This window comes from Danio aesculapii, chromosome 5 (assembly GCF_903798145.1).
Source record: "Danio aesculapii chromosome 5, fDanAes4.1, whole genome shotgun sequence".
NCBI lineage: Eukaryota > Metazoa > Chordata > Actinopteri > Cypriniformes > Danionidae > Danio > Danio aesculapii.
In genome coordinates this window covers 35857020-35881202 of record NC_079439.1, presented here as the reverse complement: position 1 = coordinate 35881202, position 24183 = coordinate 35857020, and the positions used below count along the sequence as shown (strand labels likewise).

At 35.5% G+C, this 24183-nt stretch overlaps 1 protein-coding gene across 1 annotated transcript in view; it reads right to left on the bottom strand.

Annotated features, from left to right (window-relative positions):
- The window catches only part of lamc3 (laminin, gamma 3), a 141094-nt gene that overhangs the window by 14120 nt on the left and 102791 nt on the right, over nt 1-24183 (bottom strand). Inside the window, exons 13-21 of the mRNA XM_056458058.1 lie at nt 12308-12496; nt 11836-12087; nt 9350-9503; nt 8751-8893; nt 4533-4711; nt 2157-2349; nt 500-741; nt 332-408; nt 116-250 (exon numbers count right to left, since the gene is read on the bottom strand). Of these exons, the coding sequence (XP_056314033.1) occupies nt 116-250; nt 332-408; nt 500-741; nt 2157-2349; nt 4533-4711; nt 8751-8893; nt 9350-9503; nt 11836-12087; nt 12308-12496 (1564 nt within the window). The remainder of the gene's footprint in view (nt 1-115; nt 251-331; nt 409-499; nt 742-2156; nt 2350-4532; nt 4712-8750; nt 8894-9349; nt 9504-11835; nt 12088-12307; nt 12497-24183) is intronic.

Here is a 24183-nt window from a genome sequence, read left to right as displayed (position 1 = left end):
AAAAACAAAGCTAGTTTAAAGTATTTTGTGTATGTACTTCACATATGTAATAAATACCATAGATTAAATGTTAAAATGGACTGCCAAACACACAAACAAACATTAAATAACTGACTTCTCTGTGAGATCCTGTATGTGAGACTCTGTGGAGTTGTCTTCAAGAAGAGTTACCAGCTGCAAATAAGTTCTGTTAGCCATTTTAAAGACATCTTCTGCTACCTGCTCTATATGAGCTGCCATCTCTGTGTGACTGTTAGAAGAAAAAGAATATAAAGCATGTTTGCAGAAATTACATCTAAAACTTGAATCTACATTAAGTCAGTCTGCTAACCTTTTCACCAGCACCTCAGATTCATTCACTATGGCGTTCCATTTATTGGGTTCTTTAGGGATTACAGCTGGGATGGCCTGAGAATAAGATATTTGAAGAGTCTCCATTAAGACATGTTTTCTGGCCAGATGGATCAGAAGATCATTTATTTGATTCATTCAGACTCACCATGCTGTTAAGGTCAACAGTCATCTTTTGAAGCTGTTCCTGCATATTCAGAGTAGTCGATAAAGTGTCAACAAGCTCTTGACACTCATTTTCAACCTTTAGAGTCTTTCCTTCTTCTGGATCTTTCGCGCTGTCTGTGAGGTTGCAGTTCAGGGCTGCTGCAATGCTTCGCAGCTGCAGCTGTAAGGTCTGGGCAGATGTTTCCAGCTGTGAAAACTGCTTTATGAAGGCTTCACGAGCTTCTGCAGTAAAGAAATAACAGCAGTAAGTTTAAAACAAAGTCACTGTCACTGTGAGGAGCAAAAAAAAACAATGTATGCATATATTTGTGTTTGCATCCAACAATAAAATTTGTTAGTATATGTTTGTTTGAGATGTTCCATATTTGACTTAAATCATGATAAACAGTCAAATGAGGTGAACAAATTCAGATTTTTAGTTATGTTTATATGAGATTTGCTCACAAAAAGGATAATGTTTTTGATTTTTATACTTGGTACTCTTCTCGTTTCATAAATATAGTATGTGTTTGGTCAATTATAGACAGTTTAGGGCAAAATTATCCTTCTGTGAAATTGAAATTCTTTTTCAAACATTAGATTGAATTTTACTTTAAATGTATTTTAAAATATTATTATATATGTGGATTCAAGTAACATCATGTGCCTGGACGATTATTAAATGCTATTATTTATTGGAATATTATACATAATGTAATTATATTCAATACTATCAGATAGTAAGCTCTTACAGAAAAACAGAGTACTTCAACATTTGACACATACAAGATAATTCATTCATTCATTTTCCTTCCGCTTAGTCTTTATTTCAAAGGTTGCCACAGCGAAATGAATAGCCAACTATTCTGGAATTTGTTTAACACAGTAGATGCCCTTCTGGCCGCAACCCAATATTGGGAAACACTCATTCACACGCAAACTTATACACTATGGCCAATTGTGTCCTCCAGTGACCTTCTTGCCGTGAGGTGACAGGGCTAACCACTAAGCTACCGTGCCACCCACAAATACAAGTTACTTTTGAATATTAATCAGAGCACATTTCAATTGACAAATATATGTATTTTTCAGAAAACGTTAAGTTTTTTCACATTTTATTGGGATAGGATAGTGAAGAACAGACAGGATAGTATTGGAAGCAAGAAAGAGGGGAAGGATCAGCATAGAACCTCAAGCCAGGAATCGAACTCGGGTTGCCGTGAGCACTATGGTTCTATATGTCAGCGCACTTAACCACTAGGCTATTGGCGCTGACTTAAGATTTTTTTTCTTATGATATGAAACATGCTGATACTAATATTCTAAAACAACTTGTTATTGCCAAGCAACTATTTTGTTTATTTTTTGTATTGTTATAACTAAGCGATAAATCTGATATATCTACTATTACATTTCTATAGTTTGTTTTGAAGTGAAAGGTCTAAAATACATGCTTTAAATGTTTGTAAATATTTATTTTAATTGGCTAACAGTAAACAATTGGTAACAGTAACCAAACAGTGTGTCATATTTAAATTTAATTAAACTCTATCAACAACGCATCTTTCTCAAAACACATCTTTCTTAAGTTAATAATTAAATAAAGAAAATTCATTAATTAATGACATGAGCAGTTTAAACAATTGAGAGACTTTCACCCTGAATAGCAAGGAGATCCTCAAGAGCGTTGGGCAGGTAGTCTTCAACCTGGTCCTTCTGTATGTGATTATCCAGGTCATTATGATAGGGTCTGTTCTGCTGGTGTCCACGAACCCGTCGGCTGTATCTATTGCAGTCATAACTACTGAGCAGCAACTCCAACTCCTGCAGTCTAGCTTTCAGTTTACTGGCCTGTTCATATAACAATAAGAAATTCACTATCACAACACACAAGAAGAAAAATGTAAAAACTGGGTCTCATTCACTAATAATTGTGTGTTGTTTATATTATGCACATTTGCACTTCTCATAAAATATTTCCACCTTATTCACAATACATTCTAACACACGTGAGCTTGTTCTTAAAGGTCCTATAAAGTGCTTTGAAATGTACATTTTTATTCGATGTTTGACATAATCTCAAGGGAAACGTGAAGAAAGGGTAGGACAGAGTAGCTCCTCCCCTTTTTAAAAACAGCGAATAGTGTTTTGTTTTATCAAAGCTCTGCCTTTGAGAATGGTTGAGCTCAAGTGCATCAAATAAAAAAAGCAAATCATGAAGGGGCGGGGCATGTCACATACTAGAAAGCATTTGATTGGTCAAGATTTGATGAGAAATTTAAATTTTAAATATGAGTGTCAAAATGTCAAAAAAGTTTCCATTTAGGCGAAAGTGACAAACTGCAAGTTTTGGATGTTAATATCAGGTTTATGGTTTAATATCTTCCAATTTCAATATTTGTCACTGTTTTGGAGTGATTATTCATTCATTCATTCATTTTCTTTTCGGCTTTGTACCTTTATTAATTTGGGGTCACCACAGCCGAATGAACCACCGACTTATCCAGCATATGCTTTACGCAGCGGATGCCCTTCCAGCTGCAACCCATCACTGGGAAACATCCATTCACACTATTCACACTCATACACTACGGGCAATTTTACTTACCCAATTCACCTACTGTATAGCGCATGTTTTTGGACTTGTGGGGGAAACCGGAGCACCCAGAGGAAACCCTTGCGAACACGGGGAGAACATGCAAACTCCACACAGAAATGCCAACTGATCCCAGCCGAGGCTAAAACCAGCAACCTTCTTGCTGTGAGGCGACTGTGCTACCCACTGCGCTACTTTTGTGCTACTTTTCAGTTCATGTTACCTTTAAACACATTCTTATATAATATCATTCTTATTTAGTGAATTTGGAGTCTTCTAGAGCCGGCATGAACAAGGTTAATATTTTGCATAATACATGCCCAAACCAGCTCCACATATGGGCTTTTCCACTCACCCTTAAAGGGTCACGAAACACCAAAACAGATTTTTTGAGATGTTGACAACCATATACAGTTGAAGTCAGAATTATTAGCCCCTCTGAATTATTAACCCCCCTTTTTCCCCCACAATTTCTGTTTAATGGAGAGAATTTTTTTTCAACACATTTCTAAACATAATAGTTTTAATAACTCATTTCTAATAACTGATTTATTTTATCTTTGTCATGATGACAGTAAATAATATTTTACTAGATATTTTTCAAGACACTTCTATACAGCTTAAAATGACATTTAAAGGCTTAATTAGGTTAATTAGGTTAACTAGGCAGGTTAGAGTAACTAGGCAGATCATTGTATAATGATGGTTTGTTCTGTAGACTATTGGAAAAAAATATATTGCTTAAAGGGGCTAATAATATTGACATTAAAATGGATTAAAAAAAATTACACTGCTTTTATTCTAGCAAAAATAAAACAAAAAAGACTTTCTCCAGAAGAAAAAATATTGTCTGACATACTGTGAAAATTTCCTTGCTCTGTTAAACATCATTTGGGAAATATTTGAAAAAGAAAAAAAAATCAAAGGGGGGCTAATAATTCTGACTTCAACTGTATATAGGGCCCCGGACGTACATGATTATTGCGTAGGTGTGTAATAAGTTGTTCTTTAATCTTTTCGGGACATTTAGAATACATTTTTGTATAAATATTTTGATGGTTTATTCTTGAAAAAATATCCAAATGCACATTTCACACAAAAATACATGTTTAGTGAATGAGACCCTTTGTACAAAAGTAGTCATAGAAGAAAAATAGAATCAAAGCACTCAATCACGAAAGCAGACATAGATTTAATTATTAAAACTATCAATCACACCTTATTATTAAACCTCACTGAGCTTCCCACTATCATTTAAAAGGCAGAGCTGAAATCAGCCTTGCATTACCACCCACCCATGCTGATTACGAGCAAAAAAGAAAGATGTAGTTCAGGAACTTAGCGAGAAGAAGAGATAAAAAATAACAGTGAACCTTTTAATTTTCTGGGTAACTATTACACTAAAAGATCCTTTCATCATGGTCTCTGTTTCACCCACCTGGTCTCTAATGATGCTGTAGCACACGGGACACTCCTCGCATTGGTGGCTCAGGCGGTTCTGGTAGTAGTTCTGTTCACATTTGTCACACTTATAACCAACAAACCCGTTGCGACAAGAACACGTCCCGTTGTTGTGGCACTGCATTGAGGTGGAGCCCATGGGGTCACAATTACATGCTACAGGTGGGGAAAACAGTGTCTTAAAAAATTATTTTAAAGACACAATGGACAAAATTGAACGGTGCATTAAAGATGTGTTCATTGTGTGCAGTTTTTAATATCACTCCATTTGTTATAATACTTCAGGGATGGATTGAAAAAATGAGTGCATTCTGAACATGTATCATCACAGTACATTAAACTATATATATATATATATATATATATATATATATATATATATATATATATATATATATATATATATATATATATATACATACACACAGTTGAGTTCCTGCTTTAGATTAGACAAAACATTAGATTTGGATTAAGATTAATCCCCCCTTTTCGAGGTTGAATGTGGTGAATGTTTTGTAATACAGACCTAAAATCTTTTTAAAGTCACTTGGCATATTGAAAAATTCTTTACAATTTTTAAAACGGTTTTGTACAGACACTAGGACACATTTCTCAATCCTTAAGTGACTTTTGCAAAACTCTTCACACAGTGAGCACAACAGAAGTCTATGTGGGCTAAACTGATGATCAATAATCATTGTTTTGGCACAAAATGCATTCATTGACTACATCTCTCAAATTTCATGAATTCTTTTCTCACTCAGACAGAACAACTGCCAAAAATCTTTGTATGTACAGGACATTTTGCACGTGCTTACATACTGTTTTCAAAACTGTTAAACTTATGTTCAAAACAATAACATGAATAAGACAGCAAAATTCAACAGCAATATTTTATTAAAACATATTTAAAATCTAAAAATGCAGTTTAACCTGCCATTAGCATTACTATTGTATCTGTATCAGTGGATGGAGTGTATACAAATTATTGTATTTTATAATTATTTAGTGCAAAAAAATAAAATAAATTACATAAAATATTGAGGAATGATTCATTCCAGTAACATATATTGCAGTTAAAACAGTATATATTGCATTTGTAAACAGAGATGTGACCATGTTTTACACAAGAAAACACTGTGTAATGCCACATGTTGTTAGTGTTTTTAGGTCATTGTTTTTTGGGTGACAAAGTGTGTTTTTCAGCTGTCAACCTTTGCTAGTGTTCTGGAAGAATGAGTTTATTTAAGACCTGAATAAAGTGTTTTAGTAGTTGTAGCGCATTTTGAATGTGAAATGAACTGTTTTGCCAAGCTGAAAGTCGGTTAGGAGAATTGTGTGAAGAGTTTTGCAAAAGTGACCTAAGTATTGAGAAATGTGTCCTTGCGTCTGTAAAAAACTGTAATATTTGATATTATTTTATACTAAAGATGGACTATTAAATTTAAATATAATCAAAGTCATAGGTCCAATCAAGCTGAGCTGAATATTTTTAAATTGAGGTTCTGCAAGGACACAGGTGTCAAACTTAAGGTGCATTCCAAATTGCATACTTGTGCACTGTTCTACGCCATTTTGTAGTATAGTGTAAGTAGTGCATTCACACTGAAAAGTTTAAAAAGAATAAGTGCAGTTTAAATACCTGGAAGATGCACTTATTTAACCATTAAAATGAAGTGTGGATTGTTGGACACTTCATGCACTCAACACCCGCTGTAGCGGAAGGGGCGGAGCTTTCTGACATTGATGCTGGATTACTTTATGTATTTTGGATTGTGAAAGCAGAATTCTCCTATGAAAGTGATTATACCACCTCTTGATGGTGAATGCGGTTATGCTCATGTCAAATATTATTTGGTGGTTAGGTCATTTATTTCACTAATTTGGCAACCGTTAAACGTCATCTGGGAAACGATTTGAATTTCCGCTTAGTAAAAGAAAATGTTACTGTTCCATTTGGGACAACCTTACATACATATATATGATGTTGAGTGTGTAAGTACATAGTGGATAAAAGCATAGTGCAAAGTGTGCCACATACTGCAGACTTAACTGGGTAGCAGGGCTTCTTCATATCGTGCGCCAAAATTATGGAATGCATTACTCATTACCATTAGGAATGCTGTGTCTCTGGACTATTTTAAGAAAGTTCTTAAGACTCACCTCTTTAGTTGTATTTTGTATGTGTGATCTATTGTTATCTTACTTATTGTTATACTTTCCTACTTATTGTTTTTACTGTTTTATTGATTTTTGCCTTATAGCGCTTTGAGCTTGAGAAAAGCGCATTACAAATAATATGTATCATAATTATTATTATTATTTTATGGAACGCAGCTTCAGTTCCTAGAGGGCCACAGTTCTGCACAGTTTAGTTCCAACCCTAATTTAATACATCTGATCAAACTTATTGAGTGCTTCAGGCTTGTTTGAAACCTACAGGTAATGCTGCAGTCACACTACTGTTGAGCATGAAAAATTTTGTCGTACATCGCTGCAAAAAGGGGCGGGATTAAACAAGATGAGGATTTTAAAAAACAAGCGATTGGTCAATATTTTACATTTCTGTCCAGAGAGGTCGTGTTTTGATCTTCGATTAGTCTCACGCAAATCATGTGATGCGATTTCACTTGTCAGTATTCACCAAGCTTGAACTTTGCCATGCAGCGAACTGCGAAACTTGTGTCTCTGGTCTGATGCAAAAAAGTGCAGTGTGACCATGGCTTAAGTGTGTTCAAGCATGGTTGGAAGTAAACTGTGAAGGGCTGTGACCCTCCAGGAACTGAATTTAACACAAAAAACTTTTATTTAAAATATGGGCTCAGGGCAAAACATTGTTTTTATGGTAACATACAGTAATATTCAGTATCAAAAATTTCAGTGTCAAAAATTCTGAGTAATTCTGGTTTTCAATTTAGAAAAATTTAAATATTTAATAGTGAGAAAAGGCAATAAAAACCAACACAACAATCATTTCATTAGCACAGAAATATTTCTTTGGCATTTACATTTGAATTAATTTCATATTTTCAGTTTTTTAATAATTACAAAAATGTGTTTGTGTGTGTTTGTATCTGTGTGTGTGAAATAAGTTAAACTATTAACAAATATTGCACAAAATAATGATGTGGCCATGATGCAAAGCAAAGTGACATGAAACTGAAAAATTTTAGCTGTGCAGTTCCTTAAAAATAATTGCACTTCTTATAATGTTAACCATCCAATAAGAATCAAGCATTTAACCGCCCTATGTTAAAATAAAAAATAGTGCACATTTGAAATTGTGATGATGCGGATCATCTTTTCTAATAAATAAGTCGTTCAAAACTAAGTGAAAATTAATGTGAACAGCAATATTAATGCCTTACTACTCAAAAGTGTCAGGTTTGCAAAAAAAAGTTGCATGAAACTAATACGCAGTGTAGCAACATGTTTTTGTTGCAGTTTTTGTGTGCAAGTGTGTGTTTTAATATGAGACTGAGGCCCCGTTTACACTAATACATTTTAGTTTGAAAATGCATAAGTTTTGCTACAGTTACGCCATCCGTCCACACTACCCCGGAGTTTTCAAGCGCCGAAAACTGAGCTTTTTGAAAACGCTGAAGAGGCCGTTTTCATTTTAAAACGCTGCTGCTCCGTCTCAGTGTGGATGGGGGAAAACGGAGATATCTGAAAACTGAGGCGGGGTGCAGAACTGATTGGGGTTTTTTCCTCAATATTAAGTAGCCTACACACAGTTCAGTCTTGCATCCTCTCCTTGTTAGTTCAGAATTCGCATGTTTTATATGGAAAACAAACTCCCGAGGACACGTTGGGTAAATTTTCAAAGGGAACAGTGAATAGGCTACTTTAAAATGTCATTCGCATCACCCTGGCTACGTTGTTTCACCTTCTTAACAATAAAATGAAAACAGGAACTGCCTATTTTTATTTTGATATTATCTTAACAGACACCAAAGATGTTGAGGCGTCGTGTAGCTGCATATTTATATGACCATCATCTTCACTGTATGCATATTTATAAAACAGAGCCTATAACATAACTGCCTCCTTTCATTTTCATTGAGCACTTTTTTAGTTTATTTCCTTTGAAATAACTGAAACGATTTTGAAACTCCAATGGTCAAGACTAACATGGCTACACCCTGAAAACAATGCACACCTTAGATTGACCTTCATTAATGATATTTAATACCTCTGCAGCCTCTTGAGGAGAAACCAAAGAATCCCATTCGGCAAGTGTCACATGACATCCCTTCGACACCTGTTCGACACATGCACTGTCCTGTGATTGGATGACATGCTGAAGACAATGAGCCAATGGGATTGCAGTTACACCTGTAAAAAAAAAAGCAACAACAACAAAAGAGCACGAATTATATGATATTATTCATTTTCATTAGGCTTAGTCTTTATTAATTAGGGGTCGCCACAGTGGAGTGAACCACCAACTTATCCAGCATATGTTTTACACAGCGGATGCCCTTTCAGCAGCAACCCAATACTGGAAAACATACAATCATTCACACACATACATTACGGCCAATTTAGTTTATTCAATTTACCTACAGCGCATGTCTTTGGACTGTGGGGGAAACCGGAGCACTGGAGGAAACCCATGTGAACACGAGGAGAACATGCAAATGGCACACATGCCAAATGACCCAGCCAGGACTCAAACCAGTGACCTTATTGCTATAAGGCTAAAGTGCTAACCACTGAGCCACCGTGTCACCCTATATGATATTATTTGACAGGTAAATAAAGGACAAACTGACAGATTCTAAAACTTACATCTCACAGCCCAATCCAGGCTGCAGATTGAAGTATCCAGCTTCGCATTGTCCACAGTCTCGTCCTGTCACATGACCCAGGCAAACACAGTTTCCTGTATCTGGATGGCAGTCATTCGGAGACCCTGACGTCCCAGCCACATGACAAGCACAAGCTGAGAAACGAGAAATGCACAAGCACATTTCAAAGTAACCAGTTATGAAAAAAGTTATATAAACAATTTTCTTTCAAAGTTTTCTTCAAAGAATTCCACACCAATCTTCTCACCCACATGCTGATAAATGATGTATAGCTCAAGCACAAAATGTTTTTTTAATGTCTACATTCTAATGAGGCATGCAACAAAGAACAAGGATGTTGCTAAGCATCTAAAAAAACAATTTAATCTCACTTTTGAAGTCTCAAAGCACACCACTGACTTTCGGTTGACTTCTGTTGCTTTTATACTGAGATTTTCTCCTACGCTTTGCATTTAATTCTTATTTACGTCTGCAGCATATTTATTAAGGCAAGACACTGCAGGTGAATAAGTAAATAAAATAACAGCTATCACCATACGTCCCTAGTGGTTGATTCATTAAGAAATGCAAACTTTTTTAAAAGATGTTTTTCTAAAATCTAATATTTAGTATGCAGTTTGATATATAATATGCAATTGTTCATGAAAAATGCACAGAAAAAACATTTACATATTAACACATTTTGATTATATTTTTTACAGAAGAAACTTATATGTCTGAGTATGTCATTTCATCACTGCACAATTCAAAAAATGCTGCAAAATGCCTGAAAAAAATGACATTTTCACATTTTTGTAGAATGAAATTTATTTAATCAGGCAATTTATGCATGAACAAATCCTTCTGTTAAAACCTTCATGATAGATTTCTGAATTAAACTGTATAGTCCGGTGTATGAAGGTGCTGCTGAAATGGTGATTTATGGTCAGTGCAGGATAAAAAACATTTTGAGAAAATGACCTTAAAAATATTAGTAGACAAATAGTTTCAATTGTCACTAAAAGTAAATGGACGAGGTTTAACACTTGGGAAGTTTTCTTAATGTTACTGACAAAAAATTGTAACACTTTAGTTTAAGTAACAGTTCACACCATACTGGCTTATTACCTTCCTATTATTAGGATATTAAATGTTTATTAGCACTTAAAAAGTATGATCTTATTTTATATCTCCAATCTTACCCAATACCTAAATCCATCGACTACCTTATTAACAATTAACAAGCAGATAATCAGTAGTTTGTTGAGCTTAAAGTCTTTGTTAATGGTTTGTCAAAGGTTCAAGAAACCCTTGAGTACTTTATTTGAAATTTTAACAGATTTGTGTGTGTTGAGCATCAGTTAAGACAACGTTAGCACCTGTCAGCTTTAATTGTGGGGAAAACTGGATATCTTTGAGCTTTTGTCAGCTAATTTTTATCTTCCTGGTTTAAAATCATTTTTGGGGCGGGGTCATAATCGGTGGCATAGCGCTGATCTGCCTGTCCAGAGATGACACGTTGGTTTCTCATTATTATTCATAGCTGAGTTTTCTTATCCTATGAGGCTAACAGACCTGCCAAAGCTGCGAGACTGCAGCTGCGCATAGCATGCATTAATTAGCCGTTCATGAAGGCTTGTATGCGTTTGTGTCCATGATCCACGGGGGTTGTTGCAAACAGCAAAACTGTTGTTTTACAGCAAGTATATTTGTTGGAAGAGCTGTAAGAGAATTGGAAAATGGCGGACTTTGTCTTTTATCAGTTGAGTTCATTACCATTCAGACACATCGCCTATATCTGTGCTACTGTGTTCGCATATGTTATAAAATCCTCCAGATTACCAGCAGGGCTAATGGTTGAAATAGACAGGGCAAGAGACCTGCTGCACTGCTCCACGGTGTCAGCATTTAGACCCGGAGATTGAGGAGGAGAGAAGTCCTCATTTATAGTGTTTATATAAACATGATTATCTTTATAATCATATAACAAATTGTGGTTATGTGTATATGAAATTATGAATAACAAATGTAGCCAGGCATTAAATTACTGTTTATTTGTTTGTATTTTAACTTTGTAAACTATAAAATCATGGGTCTCCTCACAGTTTGTGTCTAATATTGTGAGCCAACTGACAACAGTTGTTCGCTCTCCTTTTTTTCCCTTGCTGTGCCTTTTTGAAAAAATTCTGAGGTAGACATGAACTGAAACGCTCTTTAATAGCATGAATTGTACATTAAAATAAAATGTGACCAAAACTTTTTGCATTATCTGTCATTATTCATCTGCATTATCAACATTTTTTTCAATGGCCAGTTTCCACAATGTATGTGATTCCAAAACTTATTGTCTTATTATTAGGATAAATGCAGGGAAAATCTGTTGATGTGCATCTATATTTTCTGTACTGACTGTAAACCCATTTCACCACAACTCAACAATCAGATGCCTCCACTTTGTGCCCCATTCATGCTTTAAATGACACTCACGTTTGCACTTTCCCCCCGCATTGAGTTGGTTGGCCAGTGCGTTGCCGTAGTAACCCAATCTGCATTTTTCACAATGGTCCCCAGTCGTATGGCCCAGACACTTCAGACAGCGTCCAGTCATGTGATCACACACACCCACTGCATTGGCATCCACATTCCCATTACACTGGCACTTCACACAGGGCTGCACTGTGCCACCCCAACCCAGAGGGTTGCCATAGTGACCGTCTTCACACAATTCACATCGTACACCTGGGGATCCATTAAAATCCATTAACAGCATTTACATACTTATTACTGCTCTCTGTGCTTGTGCTTCACATTCAAGCATCAGCTAAAATGGATAAATCTACATTTATTAACAGTGAATGTATAATGTATTTTATCTACTAATGTTTATATGTATTATTGGTAAATTGAGCATTTCTGTGACACAATGATGTAAATAGCACATAAAGTCACTGGAACTGACCCCTTTGGCCTGTCGGACAGTTGGTACAAATAACGTCCCCTGTCTCTGGCACCTGGGCGCAGGTGGTGCGATCTGGACAAGGACAAAGTAAGCAGTCGCCTGGGCTGCCAGTCAGTGCGTTTCCATAGTGACCATCTTCACAACGCTCACAATGATGGCCGGTGGTAAAGTCTGTGCAGGAGCACACACCTGCAGCAAAACACACACAAAGACAACATTAGTAACTCAACAAAAATGAAAAGATCCAACTACAATTTAAACTATATTACACTGATCTATGAAAATTTATCAAATCCGAAGTTTAAAATGGCTCTGGATTTACTGTATATATTAATTAAGGGTTTAAATAAAAGATTTAACGTTGTATTTGTTTTTTGTTTTTTGGAAAAGGTCAGATTTTCTTTAATTTAAATCAAAATATTGTCAAATATTGTCAGTTTTTTTTCTGAAATTGACAACTGGTCAGAATAACAAATGTTTTCATCTGTTGGAATTGAACTTCAGGTTTATTCCATCAAATATTGCTTTCTTAATGCTTCTGAAGTAAAATCTTTGATATTATGTTGTTTAAAAGATATTAACAGAAACATTCAATTCACCTTTATTTGTATAGCGCGTTTACAATGTAGATTGTGTCAAAGCAGATTAACATAGAAGATTATAGTAAATTGAAACAGCGTCAGTTCAGTTTTCAGAGTTAAAGTTTAGTTCAGTTCAGTTCAGTGTGGTTTAATTTTCACTGCTGAGAGTCCAAACACTGCATAGTAATCCATCGATGCACAGCTCTACAAGTCCTGAACTACGTAAGCCAGTGACGCCAAAAAAACTTCACCAATTGGTGAAAGTAAAGGCTAAAAAATCTTGAGAGAAACCAGACTCAGTTGGGCACGACCTTTTCTCCTATGGCCAAACGTCTTATGCAAAGCTGCAGTCTAGGCACCAGAGGCTGTAGAACGCTGGACGTCAGTGAAGACTCCTCTGTCCACAAACAGGGTGCCTTTTTTGTTATTTTACCCCAAAAACCTACTTCGAGCAATTTCATGCAAATGTAAACCTGCCATGAAAAAAATTAAGTTTTCACCAATATACAGAAACCGTTTCTAAGTTTTTTTGTGTAAGCAAGTATTTTACAGTACTTTAGAAATACTCAAAAATGTCTGTCAATGTTTCAAACAATTATATTTGATTTACCAAAGTCACACAAGTGGCAATTTCACATCAGTCACATCCATAACGACACTTTTTCCTCATAAATGCTAAAATATAAAATAAAATAAAATCAATCATTTTTGTTCTATAGAGAGCCGACTCGTCCTTTTGATTATCATTATTTATTTTGGATTGTGCAGTTTAATTCACAGAATTTCTACAAAGCATGTTGTATACTGTAAACTGTTTTGGTCACATCCATAACACATGTTTATTTCTGTCATTTAAAGTACAAAACATGTTTACAGATTAGGCATGGGACGATAACCGTTTTCAAGGTATACCGCAGTTTGGAAATGTCAAGGTTTTAAAACCGCCAAAATGTTCTTCTATACTGTTCCTCAGGTATGTGTAAGATGTTTTATTTACAAATAGCTTTTCTTTGGCGAAGCAGATTTTTTTTTGTCAAGTAGCGCAGTAGCGTCCACACAAGCTATATTTACCAATCGCAGATCAATAAGTGACGGCACCGACATTCACAGAGCTGTGAGGCCGATGTCTAGCTGATGAAAGTAAATCAATATGATGGCGAGAATGACGTTGATGTTTTTCGGTGGTCGACAACAAACTTTTTGGTGAGCTGCTGCCACCTCCCGCTCCAATTGGGCTAACGCAAGAAATTTGCTTCATAGACTGAGGGAGAGGAGTAATATATATATATATATATATATATATATAAATATATATATATATATATATATATATATATATATATATATATATATATATATATATATATATATATATATATATATATATATATATATATATATATATATATATATGTTACTAATGACACTACATTATGTAGTGTAATTCTTTAATGAAGAGTTGTAAAAGTATATAAAATATAATGCTTATTCCTCAATATTTTCCTTTAATATAAATTATTTCAAACATGTAACACTTGGTTTTATTGGATTTTTAGTTTTTGCTGTTATATACTATAATTTGTTTCTGTTTGGTACAGCATATTATTTGCAGTAAATAATTGAACTGAACAATTATGCCTCAAATGTTTCACTGACAGTTTTATTGATCACTAAGATATGACTTGGTTTTAACTTGCAAAAATTCGATGTAGCTAAGCTACTTTTGCCAAGTAGCTTTTAGCTTAGCTTGCTACATTTCCCAGAGGATAGCTTTTAGTGTAGTTAAGCTACATTTTAAGTAGAGTAGCTAATAGCTTAGCTCACTACATTTTTCAAGTAGCTTGCCCAACACTGGTTAACATATACGTTCTCTGTGAACTTATGTTTTGAGTTTTTACTGCAAATGTCACAACCATAACTCTGCATTTTCTTTATTTAAAATTGATTACAAATGTCATAAATCACAGAATAAAAAAATCACATTTTACTCATACAAACATCAATCAATTAGGATCCATCTAAACTAAGATTTTTGAAGAAATTCTTTTAATTAAGGGAGCCAATCATTTGATTCCTCAAAACTCACACACAGAACCTCAGTATTAGGGTTCGTGAATACATAATGAATTTCTACAAAAGCAAACAAACTTAAATGGCTTTGTGGTTCACTGCAGAAACACCAGGGTGTGAGCCATCACATATCAGCTTATCTGCTCAGACAAGCAGTTCAACGCTGCCAAAGTCAGCATAAAAAACAGCCTTAAATATGCCACAGGGCAATGCGCTGGTCTCCATTTGGATTCAGCCCACATGCCCTGACAGTCTGCAGAGATTAACAAGTGGAGATATACTATAAAAACACACATGCACGCACACACACACAAACACACATCCGCACACCCTAAATAAAGAATACATATTATATAAATAAAAAAAATATATGTATTAATGCTTATAGTATAACACAGGGGGTCGAAGTCCCCCCCCCCCCTATGGATTATTTGCAAGGCAGTTAAATTATTTTATAAATGATTAATAGTAAAACAGACACATCTACCATGTTCATTTGGACAGAGTGATTAACTGAGGTGTATTGTTGTCAAGATACTAGAATTTCTAAATTCAATACATTGCAAAATATTGATATAATAAAAATTGTATCAAAAATAGTACCATAAATAAATAAATAAATAAATGCTAGAAATGCTTCAAATTTCTTTAGAGGGATATTTTTTTCTCAAAATAGGGTGATGCGGGCATTGTGGCACTTTAAATGCATGTAATGCCTGTTTCATTCATACTGGGCGCTCTTGAGCAGAAATTCCATATATGCCTCACAAAAATAGTATAACATTCCAGGAAATCCTTAATATGGATGAAGGCATCGAGCTATTGCTGTAGTTGAATGAATGAAAATAAGATCTGAAAAAGAATAAAAAGGTTTTTAACTGACCATATAAATGACTGTGGCCATAAACGGTCTATATGTGTTCCTCCAGCCATCTTAGGTATTTTCATAAGAATGAAGTCGATTTATAATCTAATGCTAACTGACATAGCATTTTACAGTAGAATATAGCTATAAAATAATAAGCTAGATGCATGAACTCACTGTGATTTAACTATTACAGAAACAGATGACTGGCTAGAAAGCTAGTACAATTTATGCTTTTCTAAATAATTCGAATATGATGCCCATTTTATTGATTACAGTTATTTTATTTCACCACAACTACACACATTTTATACTATAAATATAAAATATGAAGCTTTATCAGTAGTTAGAACTATTTCGTTTTTTGCAAAACAGCTGTATTACCTTATCAGCTTCAGCTCCTCAAAATAATGAATGAATGACGACAGTGCAGTGGATTTTTTTAACACTTGCCATGTAACAACAGTCCCACTCCCACCTGCCAGTAGAATGGGACTGCTGAACAGCTGACTAATTACATACCCGACACAAAAGCTGCGTTAAGCGGAATGCATGAATGTGTGAGTATGTGGTAATTTTAGGTACTTGGATAACAAAATAAATGTTATACAACCTATTTTTTTAAGTGCAACATATTCCAAAAGATTAGGGGCTTTTGACTATACATCAAGGACTTAAGCCCCCAAAGCAACCCCAACCCCCCTCACAATGCAATTGGTATAATATTTACATATAGTCAAGACTACATAAAAGTCTTATAAATAGGATAAAAAGAAGGTACAAACATATTGTTCTCTGCTGCAAACAGATCTTGCAGTATTTCACTTAACAAGGGTTTTCACACACAACCATCTCTGTGGCTTACAGAGAATGGTATGGGAGAAAAAAAGAAAAAATATCCAGTGAATAGCACTAGAATGTTTGTGCCAAAGGTCAGAGGAGAATGGCTAAAATTGATGGAACGGCAGCTGTAAACTAAATAAACCACTTGTTACAACAAGATCTGTAGAAGAGCATTTCTGAACCTTGAAGCAGATGAGCAAACCAGTACCACTCCTGTGAGCTGAAAACAGCAAACCACAATAAACACAGGCTTAGCAAAAATGAACAATATAAAATGGGAAAGGTTGCCTGGTCTCAATCTCTACTGTGACATTCAGATGGTACAGGGTCAGAACTGGTTGTAAACATCATAAAAGCACTGATACATTCAGCCTTGTATCAATGGCTCAGGCTGATGCTGGTGAAATGGTGTGGAGGACTTTTTTTTAAATCACACTTTCGCTCCTTAGAACGAACTCAGAATCATTTAAACACCACAGCCTACCTAAGTATTGTTGCTGACCATTTCCATCCCTTTATTACCACAGTGTGCTCATCTTGTTCTACTTCCAGCAGTATAATGCGTCATGGTACAAAGCTCAAATAATCTCAATCTCATTTCTTGAACACAGCAGCAGCAGCAACAACCAAATGAAGGAGAAACAAACCATGATTACAGAGAAAAAATGCAGTACTCATCTCGAACAGCAGATGGCAATATACTGTCATACATGAAGTGTGAGAGAAAGAGAGAAAATAGAGCACATCTCATGGTAACTATGCAACTTGACTCTATTAGCTTTAAAATCATGTCTGTAAACACAACCTGTATGTTTCTTTAAAAGCTTATTCATTAATTATCATTCACTGGTAAGGACTCAGTTAAAAGGGTACTCTATTTCTGTTAAAAAAAAAAGGAAAATAAAACGTGCAGATATAAATAGGCCTATATGAAGAGTTCAGATGCAAAAAACTCTAAGTGCCATCTGCAATTTTCTACTAAAATGAGCATTTTTCCTCAGACTCCTATGTTTGTTCAGTTATTTCATGTTAAATGTAATGAAAACTCTCTTTATATATATATATATATATATATATATATATATATATATATATATATATATATATATATATATATATATATATATATATATATACTTTATTAGGTACACCTCACTAGTCTTGGGTTGGACCCATAGATTTAACAATGTACTAGAAATATTCCTCAGAGATTTTGGTCCATATTGACATAATAGCATGATGCAGTTGCTGTAGATTTGTCGGTTGCGCATCCATGATGTGAATCTCTCATTCCACCAAATCCCAAAAATGCTCTATTGGATTGTGATGTGTTGACTGTGGAGGTCATTTGAGTACAATGAACTATTTGTCATGTTCAAGAAACCAGTCTGAGAAGATTCATGCTTTATGACATGGCGCATTATCCTGCTGGAAGTAACAATCAGATGGGTACACTGTGGTCATAAAAGGATGGACATGGTTAGCAACAATACTCAGGTAGGCTGTCACGTTGACTAGAAAATATTCTCCACACCATTACACCACCAGCCTGAAGCATTGATACAAGGCAGAATAGATCCATGCTTTTATGTTGTTGACGCCAAATTCTGACCCTACCATCTGAATGTCGCAGCAGAAATTGAGACTCATCAGACCAGGCAACGTTTTTCCAATCTTTTATTGTCCAATTTTGGTGAGCCTGTGTGAATTGTAGCCTCAGTTTCCTGTTCTTAGTTGACAGGAGTGTTACCTGGTGTGGTCTTCTGCTGCTGTAGCCCATCCACCTCAAGGTTTGATGTGTTGTGCGTTCAGAGATGCTCTTCTGCATACCTCGCTTGTAACGAGTGGTTATTTGAGTTACTGTTGCCTTTCTATCAGCTAAAACCAGTCTGGCCATTCTTGTCTGACCTCTGGCATCAACAAGGTATTTGCACCCACAGAACTGCCACTCACCAGATATTTTCTCTTTTTTGGACTATTCTCTGTAAACCCTCGAGATGGTTGTGAAAATCCCAGCAGATCAGCAGTTTCTGAAATACTCAGACCAGCCCGTCTGGCCTAACAACCATGCCACGTTCAAAGTCACTTAAATCACCTTTCTTCCCCATTCTGATGCTCGGTTTGAACTGCAGCAGATCATCTTGACCATAGCTGTTTCTCAATTCCAAGAACACAGAGAACGAACTTGCGCTCTTGTGAAGACCGGTCTTGGTCACCTCGGAAGAACGAACTCGTGAGACCACGAGAACATGTCCTGTGAGAAATGAGATGCTGCATTCTTCCTGATGGTCACATGACCTTCATGCGTTTTTAATAGAAAATGATTTAAACATCACAGCATTCATACAATGGTTTATTGTTTTTCCCCTTTTCAAAATATATACTCTGCATAAAGACCTTACAAACATACGTTGCACAATACAAATAAAACAGATTTTAATATGAATTTCAGCAAATAAACACCCTTGATGTGTTTATTCCTTTATTAAGATTTTCATGGTAATGTGTACTTTCACCGTCTCATTTAGGGAAACTCCTGAGATAAATAAGTTCCATCTCTGAACTATAATAATAAACCTCTATTAAATGCTCCACTTCCCACCTCCAGTCGCAATGACTTCTGGGACTTCTAGAGTGAGTTCGGTGCTCAAGTCTGCATCCATGCGTCATCGATATCAAGAACACATCTGGGAAGTTTCACACATCCTCTGTTCTGGAGTATTGGAACGGAACTTTGGCAGTTGATGATGACGTTACTCGAGAACACGAGGATGCAAGATCGCTGAAGAACGCATATTGAGAAACAGCCCGTGTCTACATGCCTAAATGCATTGAGTTGCTGCCATGTGATTGGCTGATTAGAAATGTGCGTTAACAAGCAGTTGGACAGGTGTACCTAATAAAGTAGCCAGTGAGTGTGTATGTATACATGTATATATATATATATAATTATGCCATATATATACCAGAACCATATCCTTGACCTGTGTGTATAAAATATGTAGAGTCCATCAGATAAACAGTGCAGCAGCTTCATGAAGAGCAACTATCTATCTATCTAGAAAGATCAAAGAAAATAACACCATCAATAACACAAACTCAAACACTTGAACTTGAACATGCAGGGAAAACCCTCTAAAACTTCTGAATTGTATATTAGCCTTAGTTCTGTTCTCTATTGAAACAGTTCAGAGACAAATACCACCGGCATAACAAACACAGAAAGAAATCAATAATAAAAAAGCTGGAGTTAAAGAAATGCTGCCCTTAAAACAACCAATGACGATGGTGAAAAAACAACTCAGTCTGCAGATCAGTCAGGTTGTGTGGAGAAACTGAAGCTCTCGGTGTGAAGGATCATTCACACCTGTCAATCAGGCAATCACATCACAAACATTTCAGAACAAAGTCTTCAGACTCCTGCTGTCCCTCAAATGGCCTAAATGCCACTGAGAGAATTTGCAAGGTTGAGACTAATAGATTTAATAAGGTTTTACTGAGATAACTGGGTGCTTCAGAGCAACTTCAGATAGAGAGAGCAAACAAATTTAGTAGGATGCACTGATATGGAAATTGCATTCACTGTTAATTAACAATTTCCCTTAGTTTGTGATTCATGAGTGTTTTCCATTTAGCTTTTGAATTGCATTATGGGAGCTTGATCAACATTTGATCATGAGCAGGTTAACAGAATGACTTTCATTGACAATTTTAGTAGCTTGAAACAATATATTGTTTGGGCTGGTCATGTAAATTACAGTCCTAAAAGCAGGTAATGAGCTGCCAGTAGTTTTCCCGACTAATTTTCAGATTTCAGAATTCAGTAAAAAGCTAGACTTACACTGTCGAAACTACTTGACATGGCTTAAACATGTTATGGGCATAATTTAAAAAATGTGTCACTTAACAGTTCCAAGTTTATTAAGTCAATTTACTCAAAGTAAAGTATCTTTGTACAGTGTATTATTGCTTATACATTATACAAAAAGTCAATTAAAGTCAGTTTGTTAAACAGTTCCAGGCTTGCCCTGACAGGGATGATGGTGGCACTAAAGCAATCAAAGCACAGAACTATACACATAATTCATAAACTCACAAAAACACAAAAATGTAGACTTTTTTTAACCAAATAGTGCTGTCATAATAAGAAAACACACACTTAAATATATCTGTAACTATTTGACGAAGCTGACTAGAAACTTTGCAGGCATTGAGTTTGTCTAAAGTGACAGTCAAATCAATGAGGGCATCGGTGTATCTCGAAAAATGAACAGGAAACTTTGTGCACATATTACGGAGATCAATCTAAAGAAAGTCCCTGGGCATGTTTGACTAATGGCCCTAAAAATCTGTGAAAAAAAAATAGAAATCAGCCACTAGGGGTGCCATCACATTTTTCAAGCATGTAAAAAATTGTAACTTGAAACATCTGGTTTTAGGCCACAATAATTCATCGGTAGGGACTCCTGACTGTGTAAGGACTCCTTTTGCAGCCAATACAGCATCAATTCATCTTGGAAATGACAGATATAAGTCCTGCACAGTGGCCTGAAGGATTATGAGCCATTCTTCTTGCAGAATAGTGGCTAAGTCACTACATGATGCTGTTGGAGGAAAGCATTTCCTGACTCACTCCTCTAAAACATTGTAAACTGGCTTAATAATATTTTAATCTGGTGACGGTGCAGACCATTGGAGATGTTAATTTTCATGTTCATCAAACCACTCTGTCACCAGCCTTGCTGTGTTTATTGGTGCATTATTATCTTGATACATGGTACCACCTTCAGGATATAATGTTTGAACCATTAGGTGTACATGGTCCTCCAGAATGGTTCGGTAGTCCTTGGCAGTGACGCACCCATCTAGCACAAGTATTGGGCCTAGGGAATGCCATGATATTGCAGCTCAAGGCATTACTGATCATGTATCACTCTGGGCATGCAACATTTTAGGTGGTACACTTCTTTAGGGCTTCTCCACACCTTAACTCTCCTGGATGTGGAAAAGACAGTGAAGATGGACTCAGAGAACAATACATATTTCGCATTGGCAAAAGCCCAAGATTTTCGCATCACGCACTATTGTAACCAATGTTTGGCATTGCCATGAGTGACCAAAGATTTGGCTATAGCAGCCCGGCCATGTATATTGACCCTGTGGACCTCCAAATGAACAGTTTGTAACACTAAATCGGCCAGTGTTTTATTTCCGTTGTCCAACCCAGCTGAAGTATTTTTTTATGATGACCGTGATATATTTATTATTTATGTCAAATGTCAAAATGTGCTTCATTTTAGACTCAGAAAATCATATTTTTGCGAAAATCCAATTTAAAGAAAAGCTTGTATTTAAAACTGCAACACATCTGAAGCATAATTATTCTGACTGGTATTTGGTATCATGTGCCACATACCAAATTATATCTGAGATTCTCTTATTTTATAGTGATATATGACACATATGAAAATTGACACATATGACACATGAAATGTTTTGTAAAACTGGTCTAATTGTTTTGATGTGGTGGTCCAAAAAGCATAATAAACAAATTATTCGCCGTGGTACAGCAGCTTTATTTGTAAAATTAAATATTAGAAGAAAATAATAATAAGTATATTACTGTAATATAATATAAATGCAATATTGCTTAATATTTATTCATTTTCTTTTCAGCTTGGTCCCTTTATTAATCAGGGGTTGCCACAGTGGAATGAACCGCCAACTTATTCAGCATATGTTTTACGCAGCGGATACCCTTTCAGCTGCAATCCAACACTGGGAAACACCTATACACTCTTGCATTCACACACTCACATACACTACGGCCAAATTAGCTTATTCAATTCTCCTATAGCACATGTCTTTGGACTGTGAGAGAAACCAGAGCACCCAGAGCAAACCCACACAAACACAGGGAGAACATGCAAACTCCATAAAGAAATGACCCAGCCGGGGCTCGAACCAGCGACCTTCTTGCTGTGCTACCCACTGCACCACTGTGACGCCCATATTGCTTATATTTATATAAAATATAAATATAAAATATAAATATTACTATAGCATTTTTCATGTGCTAACATTACATTGACTCTATACAGTCACATCAACCACATATTTAGCAAAGACAAAAAACAAGCTAGCCTGTATGAAAGAAACTTTCCTTCAAACTCATCCTCAGCTTTGATACAGAATGATTCTTGCTGGGCAATCTCCAAAACATAATTCACTATAGGATGTTATGTCATAATTTGGGACAATTTCACATAGATTTATATCAAATTAGCTTTTAAATAACCTGATTTTTGCCCTGCACGGTGGCGCAGTGGATAGCACGTTCGCCTCAGCTGGGTCAGTTGGCGTTTCTGTGTGGAGTTGGCATTGTGTATGGATGTTTCCTAGTGATGGGTTGCAGCTAAAAGGGCATTCACTGCGAAGAACATAAGCTGGATAAATTGGTGGTTCATTCGGCTGTGGTGACCCCTGACTATGAATAATAACTAATGAATAATCTGCTTTTTGTTTCTCATGCTTCATAACAATTGACCTGGGGTGCGTTTCCCAAACAACAACGTAACTTGCCGCTAAACTATCATAGTACGTTTGGGAAAAGAACGATGAAGTGACGAGTGTTTCCCAAAAGGTAGTTTCTCTGTCACAGATCCATCATTTGAACCACGTTAGTTATAACGTAAAACGCCCATATTGACGCTTTAAACGGGTGGAGTAACTAATTCTTTAATGAAGAACCCCATAATTTTTTGTGCAGATTATATTGTTTTACACGTACATGCGTTTTTAAAAAATCCAATAACATGCGCTTGTTTTTCAAATTAATTGAAATATATGTAAATGGCAGATATAGGGCATATGTTTACTTTATAAATATTATTGAGAACATTCCACATTCTACTCTAAAACATAAAATCACTTACAAAAGCTAACACGTATTCTAATCTCATAAATACATAAATCATATAAATAAATAAATAATGAGGCTATTTATTAAGAAATGAAATTTTATATTTATTATAATGGTGATTGATGATGATAATGAAGATAAAGATGATGATGATGATGATGATGATGATGATGATTGTTATTATTAAGTAGGATATTGTTGTTGTTTTTTTTGCTGTTTTTTAAAGTCTACTTTTACAATTTGATACATGCAAACCACTGCAGAAATGTTGGAAATGAACCAACAGGCCCATGTCATATACAGTACAGATACTTAATAAATAACCTACTATTAAATTAAAAGTATTACGTATGCTGTTTTTTTGTTTTCACAAGCTTTGGAGAGGTAACATAAATTCCACTTTTAAATAATAGCTCACCTATAGCTTTCGTCATGAGCCACGGCTGTGTTCAAAATGACACCAATCTTATCTTAATGCACTACGAAGGAAACGCAATTGTAAACAATTGTAATTGCTAAAACTGAACTGTAAAAATACTTCGAAAGCAAATTACACCTAAGAGAGATGACTTTAATATACATTTTTAAATCATTC